Source organism: Bos indicus, chromosome 29 (assembly GCF_029378745.1).
Source record: "Bos indicus isolate NIAB-ARS_2022 breed Sahiwal x Tharparkar chromosome 29, NIAB-ARS_B.indTharparkar_mat_pri_1.0, whole genome shotgun sequence".
NCBI classification, from domain to species: domain Eukaryota; kingdom Metazoa; phylum Chordata; class Mammalia; order Artiodactyla; family Bovidae; genus Bos; species Bos indicus.
The window spans coordinates 27,677,322-27,687,622 of NC_091788.1; the positions used below are offsets into that span (position 1 = coordinate 27,677,322).

General features: G+C 35.7%; 1 protein-coding gene across 1 annotated transcript; it reads left to right on the forward strand.

Annotated features, from left to right (window-relative positions):
• The first annotated feature begins 8,310 nt into the window (after nucleotides 1–8,310).
• On the forward strand, nucleotides 8,311–9,255 carry LOC109554043 (putative olfactory receptor 8G3). The gene has a single exon (XM_019954349.2). It carries the CDS (start codon nucleotides 8,317–8,319, stop codon nucleotides 9,253–9,255), a length of 939 nt encoding a protein of 312 aa, XP_019809908.1. The 5' UTR covers nucleotides 8,311–8,316.
• Nucleotides 9,256–10,301: the final 1,046 nt, after the last annotated feature.

The following is a 10,301-nucleotide window of genomic DNA, read 5'->3' on the forward strand; positions in this document are numbered from 1 at the left end:
TCTATATCCTCTCTAGAAGGTTAATATTGCCTCAAAGTTTTGCAATTGTAGGTTTTTGTTTGTCTGTTATTTACTTATGTATTTAATGCTAATTCAGTATAGGTATATGGTGGTTTGTCCCTATGGTTTACCTTCAGCTTTCATATCCTAATGAGTACTTATTTTATTGTTTTTTATGAACTTATTAACTATTCCTTTATCGTCTTCTATAATATATCTGTTCAGACAGTTTTTCTATTTTTCATTGGCTTGATAATCTTCATGTTATTGTCTTATCTGTATTGTTTACACATTTTCAATAACATTCCATGGTGGCTTGTTTTAATTTTCTAATGATGTCTTTTATTTTTTTTTATTTTTTCTTTTTACTAAGTAAAATTAATTTTTAATTTCCATAAAGAAAAGAAATCACAAGGAAGTACAAATTTTGAAGTATCTCTTCATAGGACAATGTGTAATCATTTTCTGTAGAGAGAATAAAAATATAATTCTGTTTTTCTTCCAGCAATGTTGATTGAATTTTCTTTTTAACTGTCTTTATATTGCTAATAGTTTAGAACATTTTCTTTTGTCTTTTTCTTTTTTTTTGAATTTAAATTTATTTATTTTAATTAGAGTCTTTTATTTTTATTTTTTTTTTTTCTTCCAATTTTATTTTATTTTTAAACTTTACATAATTGTATTAGTTTTGCCAAATATCAAAATGAATCCGCCACAGGTATACATGCGCTCCCCATCCCGAACCCTCCTCCCTCCTCCCTCCCCATACCATCCCTCTGGGCCGTCCCAGTGCACCAGCCCCAAGCATCCAGCATCATGCATCGAACCTGGACTGGCAACTCGTAATTAGAGTCTTTTAAAGAATAGTTTTTAAGTTGGACAAAACAGAGTTTGTCAAAGTTATATGGTTAATCTGTGTTCTAAGAATTATCAAGCTACTCCAATATTTTTTATTTTCTTTAGTAACTTTTCTCCAGAAGTTGAACAGTTTAGCCTTCATGTTTATTTGTAAAATTCATTTCAAGTTCACCTTTTTTTTTCCCCCTAAGTTCATCTTTATTTAGCCGTTAAGTAGACATTTCAGATTTTCTGTTTCTTCTTTTCTTATTTTTAATCAAGTGAAATTCTTTTTAAATTTTACTTTGGGGCATGTAATCATAAAATAATCTATATACTATCAGAATAGGAGACTGCATATATGATTCTTTTTTTTTTTTTTTTTTAATTTTATTTTATTTTTAAACTTTACATAATTGTATTAGTTTTGCCAAACATCAAAATGAATCCACCACAGGTATACATGTGTTCCCCATCCTGAACCCTCCTCCCTCCTCCCTCCCCATACCATCCCTCTGGGTCATCCCAGTGCACTAGCCCCAAGCATCCAGTATCGTGCATCGAACCTGGACTGGCAACTCGTTTCTTACATGATATTTTACATGTTACAATGTCATTCTCCCAAATCTTCCCACCCTCTCCCTCTCCCATAGGGTCCATAAGACTGTTCTATACATCAGTGTCTCTTTTGCTGTCTCGTACACAGGGTTATTGTTACCATCTTTCTAAATTCCATATATATGCGTTAGAATACTGTATTTATGTTTTTCCTTCTGGCTTACTTCACTCTGTATAATAGGCTCCAGTTTCATCCACCTCATTAGAACTGATTCAAATGTATTCTTTTTAATGGCTGAGTAATACTCCATTGTGTATATGTACCACTGCTTTCTTATCCATTCATCTGCTGATGGACATCTAGGTTGCTTCCATGTCTTGGCTATTATAAACAGTGCTGCGATGAACATTGGGGTACACGTGTCTCTTTCCCTTCTGGTTTCCTCAGTGTGTATGCCCAGCAGTGGGGTTGCTGGATCATAAGGCAGTTCTATTTCCAGTTTTTTAAGGAATCTCCACACTGTTCTCCATAGTGGCTGTACTAGTTTGCATTCCCACCAACAGTGTAAGAGGGTTCCCTTTTCTCCACACCCTCTCCAGCATTTATTATTTGTAGACTTTTGGATCGCAGCCATTCTGACTGGTGTGAAATGGTACCTCATAGTGGTTTTGATTTGCATTTCTCTGATAATGAGTGATGTTGAGCATCTTTTCATGTGTTTGTTAGCCATCTGTATGTCTTTTTTGGAGAAATGTCTATTTAGTTCTTTGGCCCATTTTTTGATTGGGTCGTTTATTTTTCTGGAGTTGAGCTGTAGGAGTTGCTTGTATATTTTTGAGATTAGTTGTTTGTCGGTTGCTTCACTTTCACCATTACTATTCAACATAGTTTTGGAAGTTTTGGCCACAGCAATCAGAGCAGAAAAAGAAATAAAAGGAATCCAAATTGGAAAAGAAGAAGTAAAACTCTCACTATTTGCAGATGACATGATCCTCTACATAGAAAACCCTAAAGAGTCCACCAGAAAATTACTAGAAATAATCAATGACTACAGTAAAGTTGCAGGATATAAAATCAACACACAGAAATCCCTTGCATTCCTATACACTAATAATGAGAAAACAGAAAGAGAAATTAAGGAAACAATTCCATTCACCATTGCAACAGAAAGAATAAAATACTTAGGAATATATCTACCTAAAGAAACTAAAGGCCTATATATAGAAAACTATAAAACACTGGTGAAAGAAATCAAAGAGGACACTAATAGATGGAGAAATATACCATGTTCATGGATTGGAAGAATCAATATAGTGAAAATGAGTATACTACCCAAAGCAATTTATAGATTCAACGCAATCCCTATCAAGCTACCAACAGTATTCTTCACAGAGCTAGAACAAATAATTTCACAATTTGTATGGAAATACAAAAAACCTCGAATAGCCAAAGCGATCTTGAGAAAGAAGAATGGAACTGGAGGAATCAACCTACCTGACTTCAGGCTCTACTACAAAGCCACAGTTATCAAGACAGTATGGTACTGGCACAAAGACAGAAATATTGATCAATGGAATAAAATAGAAAGCCCAGAGATAAATCCACGCACATATGGACACCTTATCTTCGACAAAGGAGGCAAGAATATACAATGGATTAAAGACAATCTCTTTAACAAGTGGTGCTGGGAAATCTGGTCAACCACTTGTAAAAGAATGAAACTGGACCACTTTCTAACACCATACACAAAAATAAACTCAAAATGGATTAAAGATCTCAACGTAAGACCAGAAACTATAAAACTCCTAGAGGAGAACATAGGCAAAACACTCTCCGACATACATCACAGCAGGATCCTCTATGACCCACCTCCCAGAATATTGGAAATAAAAGCAAAAATAAACAAATGGGACCTAATTAACCTTAAAAGCTTCTGCACATCAAAGGAAACTATTAGCAAGGTGAAAAGACAGCCTTCAGAATGGGAGAAAATAATTGCATATATGATTCTATATCCCTTAATTTGATGACTTTTTATAGCCTCTTACTTAAAGAAAAACAAAAGAGATGAATATTTTAAACATTATAATTGATGTTTGTATTTTGAGGTGTGTAATTACCACTTACTTTCTAATTAATAGCATATTGTAACAACTATAAGTAAACAATTATTATTATTGTTACTACTATTTTTCAGGGTGCTGTATACTGTGCTTAGTTGCTTAGTCATATCTCACTCTTTGCAACCCTATGGCCTGTAGCTTTCCAGGATCCTCTGTCCACAGGGATTCTCCAGGCAAGAATACTGGAGTGGATTGCCATGCCCTCCTCCAGGGGATCTTCCTGACCAGGGATCAAACCTGGGTCTCCCACATTGCAGGCAGATTCTTTACCATCTGAGCCATCAGAGAAGCCCTTCAGGTGCTATATCTCTGATAAATAGATAATGAGGTTGCTGGTCCAAGTTTACCAGCAGTAAATGGTGGATCAGGAGATGTACAAAAGCACTTGGATTTTAAGCATATTCACTGAAGCATCATTTATACCTAGTCCCTCAAGCAAAATATCTCCAAAATGGTGAATAGTGTGTCAATTCAGGTACCACATTTGCATGAGTCTTTTGAATAAAGATATTAAATATAACTTTTATTTCCTAATAAATAAAACTATTTAATATTATAAAACTAAAATAGTCTTTAGAACACATGTATCTGTATCTTGTTCTTCAACATATCTTTTACAATTATTGGGGAAATTATAAAATTATTAGTCATCATCCTTCGATTTTAGATCTGTTAGGAATTTCTCACAGGGTTATGGCAATAGCTATAAGATGCTTTTAGTTAGTCCCAAGTTAAAATATCCAAGTACTTTTGTTTTAGTAATGTATCATCATATATTGGCACCCCACTCCACTACTCTTGCCTGGAAAATCCCATGGATGGAGGAGACTGGTGGGCTGCAGTCCATGGGGTTGCTACCAGTCTGACATGACTGAGTGACTTCACTTTCACTTTTCACTTTCATGCATTGGAGAAGGAAAGGCAGCCCACTCCAGTGTTCTTGCCTGGAGAATCCCAGGGATGGCGGAGCCTCGTGGGCTGCCGTCTATGGGGTCGCACAGAGTCGGACACGATTGAAGCGACTTAGCAGCAGCAGCAGCATCATATATAAATACAGTTAGTATTATATATGAAAACAGAAATTTCAAATCTTACATATAAAGTTTGTTTCCCTCAATTTTCTATTTTCCCCTTGTGAAAAACCACTTTAAGACATTACTTTAGTGTATGTCTTTATAATTTCATGAAATTTTGAACTTTTAATTAGTTTGACATGAAATTTAGTGGGCTCTAACAAGATCTATTACTTCCTTGTTTACGATAAATAACCTAACAAGAAAAAATAACCAAAGCTATGTGACACTGTTCAACACTTGAGAGCCAATAGGGAAAGAGGGAAATTCTAATTATTTGTTTTCCCAGGAGCCACAGTTGTGGGGTAAGATTCTAGTGGGAGATAATTAATCATTGTTTGTTCCTCATCATCAGACACTTAGCATTGATACCCAGAGTATAAAATCCTCATCTATCAACTAACTTTTGCAGAGGGCCATCAGCTTCATCAGAGATTGATTAGTGACACAAAATTATTATCACAGACGCTTTTAGGCATGACCCTCAACACCAAAGAGTCCTGCAAGGTTGGTACTCATAACTATCCGCTGGCATCATCAGAATCATTTTTGCCTTCAGATAAGTATAGGAGAAAATCGCAATTCAGAATTTTTAAGGAGGAAGTGTCTTAAACCCAGTCCTAACTTTTTAAATGTTAGATCTCTAGCTCCCTCCTTGTGCACTAACAGATACAGGTAGCTATTTTTTCTATCTCTTCCTGTCCTCACTCGAATAGTCAACTCCCAAACAAGTAATATTTTACCACCTACCTTTCCCCTGTTGAAGAAATTCGACACACTTTGTTTACTCACTTCAACTCTGGCACGTCTGAGAGCTTCATTCACTTTTGTGGAGTCTATGTTAACTTTTCACAAAATTTTCAATCATTTTATTAAAATATCATATTTATCAGTACTTTCTGTATGGAAGGCACTGTTTTGAGTTACTCATCAGGTACAGAAGAAAAACTAGTAAATAACTAAATTAATAGAGATTAAAGTACATGCTAAATGTGACATAAGAAATGTATTCTTGGACACATAGAAAATGTTCTTATTAACTGTGTCTTGCACTTTTTAAGGACCTTGATTACAGTGCCTTTACTATTAAATAGGTTTCACAGGATAAGGGGGTAGACTGAGAAAAGCTAAAGGAATTTGATGAATTAAAAATGAGAGCCTACTATGCTTTTTTGTGAAATAAATTATGATAGCTGTTCCAACATTAATAAGAAAATATTTCTTTAGCTGTCAGACAATATAAATCTTTGAATGACAAAGAAATTGATGTGAACTTATTTAGTCACTATGGAAATTGATAGTTTAGGAAGCTAATATTCAGTAAAAATCTTCAAATATGTATTACCATATGTGTTAATGTAAAAGAGGCAAGAAGAAGGTGTGCTAAGGAGAAGAAAATTTAAAACACTGGCCATCATTCAGGAATGAAAATGTTGGTTAAACAAAAGATATATTGGAAAGAAACAATATATCAAAAGTAAAATAACAATATTTTCTTACTAAGATCCACTTAATTTTCACATGAAAGAGATATTAGTATTTTTGTTTTTTCAGAGAACTGGACAGTAGATGTAATTAACCCAAGGTCATAGGGCAAGTATGGAATTGATATGAAGTTTTAATCCATTACTATCTTAGTATCAGAACCTATAATAATTATAAATTCATTAAACATTGAAATTGGAAGAGATATAATAGACTATTTAATCCTACCAGCCATCAAGTCCTTATGTCATTAACAATATATCTGCTAAGTAACTAGTTATTCAGGCTGAAAGCAAAACTTTGACTAAGACTTAGTTATGTCTGAGAGTTGGAATACTCATTTCAGTCTGAACCCAAATATTTCACCTGTAATTTCAAGCAGTTAGTTTTACTTCAGTCTCTTGATGGTATATACAATGACACCAATATGTCTTAAGTAAAGCAATATTTTGGGCCATGAGTTAACTGTCCTATGCTACATGAATTTTTGCTTCACTCCAAAACTATCTTCAGTTTTTTTCAGACATTCTAAAATGACAGATTTCTAGATCATTTTTCTGAAACTGTCTAGTTTTCCTGTTACATTAAGTATTGTACGTCAGACTGAACATAGTAATCCAACTACTGTTTCAGTTTTAAGTAAGAATATAAATTTCCATTTCCTAGAATCTGCTCATCTTCTTTGCAAATGTAAACTAAACATATATTGGTCTCTTAAAAAAAATCACACAATTGACCAATATTACCCAAAATTGCATTTAAACTAAAATTCTTAATTGTATTTTGCATGCACTCTACTTACCTACATCTCTACCATCTTTGAATTCTATACAGAGCACACGCAAAATACATGATTGCACACACACACACACACACACACACACACACACAAAGACCAGCATAGAATCTTCTGTTTGCCTTTAAAAACCTTTCTTATATTTTTGGAATGTGAATATTTTTCTCACCTCTACCATTGCCATGAAGTTCAAATTGCATTGATCAATCTGACTATACTGCCACCCTGGTCACAGTGATGGAATACCTGCCCTACTTTTAGGAACCTGTCCTGGTTCCTGAGATTATCTAGGGCTTCCCAGATATTGCTAGTGGTAAATAACCAGCTTGCTAATGCAGGTAGACATAAAAGAGTAGAGGGTTTGATCCCTGGGTTGGGAAGATCCCCTGCAGGAAGGCAGACAACCCACTCCAGTATTCTTGCCTGTAGAATCCCATGGACAGAGGAGCCTGGTGGGCTACGGTCCATAGGGTTGCAAAGACACGATTGAAGCAACTTAGCTTGCACACACACATGCAAAAGATTATCTAAATTAGAACAAGAGAAGATGACTTCTGGAGTTTGAAAAGCTATTGAGATATAAGCATGATGTCTGCCAATAAATTATGTTTCTGCTCTCTGGAGTCATGGTCTGGGGAGAAGGAAGCTGCCATATTAAACAGCAACCCTCAGGTGGTAGTCTTCCAGTGCTTCAGATATTTTGAAGTGGGATTCTAGTAAGGAAAGCAGCTGAGACTAATACAATTAAAAGTAATAAAGTTACTTTTCAAAGATTTATGAATCTTCTGTATTAACTACAGAAGACATGTACTCCTATCACTTATTGTGAGTGAAATGAATATTATGCCATTTGACATGCATATGTTAATATACACATATAGAATATGGAAGGAAAGAAAAGTACTCAGAAATGGAAGTGTGTGCTTAGTGCTTAGTCACTCAGTTGTGTCCGACTCTTTGTGATCCCATGAGCTATAGCTTCCAGGCTCCTCAGTCCATGGGATTCTACAGACCAGAATACTGGAGTGGTTGCCATTCCCTTCTCCAGGAGATCATCCCAACCCAGGAATTGAACACACATCTCATGCATTGCAGGCAGACTCACTTGAGCTACCACAGAAGCCCATTCTGATGATTTTCAAAATTCAGAAATTGGGGTTGCCTCTGATAAAGTTATGAAGTGCTTGAATTATAAAGTTTGTAGAGTTTATATTTCCTTCTCTGATTCAACCAGGATCATTTTATTTTTGTCCCAGAGAAACAAGAGAGACTTGAGAAATCCCAGAAGAGATTGTGAATCTCTTCTGAGAAGGGATCAAATAGTGATCTCCATAGAATTACTCTCCCCTATAACACATACACATGTGCATACACATGCATGAACATACCCACACTAAAGTATGGTGATTTTCTTTTATAGACTTAGAACGGACTGAGAAGATAATGGACCCTGGAAATCACTCCTTAGTGACTGAGTTCATCCTTGCTGGTCTCACAGAACAGCCACACCTCCAGCTGCTCTTTTTCTTCCTCTTCCTAGGAATCTATGTGGTCACGGTGGTGGGGAACTTGGGCATGATCACACTGATTGGGCTCAGTTCTCACCTGCACACCCCAATGTATTACTTCCTCATCAACCTGTCCTTTATCGACTTCTGTCATTCCACTGTCATAACCCCCAAAATGCTGGTGAGTTTTGTGACAGAGAAGAATATTATCTCCTACACTGAATGCATGACTCAGCTCTATTTCTTCATCATTTTTATCATTGCAGAGGGTTACATGTTGGCTGTAATGGCATTTGACCGCTATGTTGCCATCTGTAACCCCTTGCTTTATAATGTCATCATGTCTTACCACATCTGCTTCCGCCTCACAGTGGGAGTTTATATTTTGGGCTTCATCGGGTCTACAATCCATACAGGCTTTATGTTGAGAGTCTTTTTCTGCAAGAACAAGATGGTTAACCATTATTTCTGTGATCTTTTTCCACTCTTGGAGCTATCTTGTTCTAGCACCTACATCAACAAATTATTGGTTCTAGTCTTGAGTGCATTTAACATTGTGATACCTTCCTTAACCATCCTTGCTTCCTACATCTTCATTCTCTCCAGCATCCTCCAAATCCACTCCATTGAGGGCAGGTCCAAAGCCTTCAGCACATGTAGCTCTCACATTTCAGCTGTTGCTGTTTTTTCTGGATCTGCGACATTTACATACCTACAGCCATCATCTGTGAGCTCCATGGATCAAGGAAAAGTGTCCTCTGTGTTTTATACCTGCATTGTACCTATGCTGAATCCTCTGATTTACAGTCTGCGTAACAAGGATGTCAAACTTGCCCTGAAAAAATTCTGGAGATTGAAAAATGTGTATGAATAGAATCACTATCATGATGACACAGAAGTCCTTTTGCTCCCTGACATATAATATGTATTGAGTTTATTGATTTGGGAAACTTAGTGACATATAAAAAATATATATCCAAAATTCTACCTCAGGCCTCTTCTTCAACATATATTAAAGTCATTATATATAAAATCAGAAACTGTGATTATGAATAATATTCTAAAAACCCTTGAGGGTTAAAGGAGTCTTAGTTTTATTTGCAATGATAATGCCAAGAACAACATAGAGGAGGGAATGAAGATTTTGAAAACAATCCTAGTAACTATGTTATCAAAATTTTATTAAATATTATGCACTATTTCCAGCATTTGAAATGGATAACTTTATTTATATTCACAGCCTATATCAGAGTAAACCCTAGTCGAATTTAGTTTTATTATTTGCCCACAGTCCTAAATATAACAAGTGGTAAAGCCTAGCTTGTTTGTTTCCAAGACCTATGATTTTTCTCAAGATGATTCTTTGGCCCCATGTAATTGTGGGAGGTAGTGCTAGTAGTAAAGAACCCATTTACCAATGCATGAGACAAGTGTTTGATGCCGGGGCTGGGAAGATTCCCTGAAGGCAGAAATGGCAACCCATTCCACTATTCTTGTCTGAAAAAATCCCATGGACAGAAGAGCCTGGTTAGATACAGTCCATGGTGTGCGCAAAGAGTCAGACATGACTGAATATGCATGAACTAAGGTTTCCCTAGGAATTTTCTTCTACACATCAAGCAACTTCAGTTCCCTATAAGACTGTGTTGCTTTCCTCTAGATCTCCTTAATGCTATTTTTACTTTTATTTCATCTAGTATCATAAAAATAATCAAGATATATCTAACCTACCTAATCAAAACAAGAACAAAGGATACTTACTATAGTCTCATATTAGAGACTTAAATTACTATATTTGATAGAAAAAAGTTTTTATAAAAGCAACCTCAACAACCTTGACATCTTACTGCAATGCTATAGCTACTTACAGAGCAACTGCTGATATGCTAATTTTTATCACTGTGGTATGATTAAGGCTGT

Coding starts and splice junctions, on each gene's coding strand:
- LOC109554043 (XM_019954349.2), top strand. CDS start 8,317: ATGGACCCTGGAAATCACTCCTTAGTGACTGAGTTCATCCTTGCTGGT.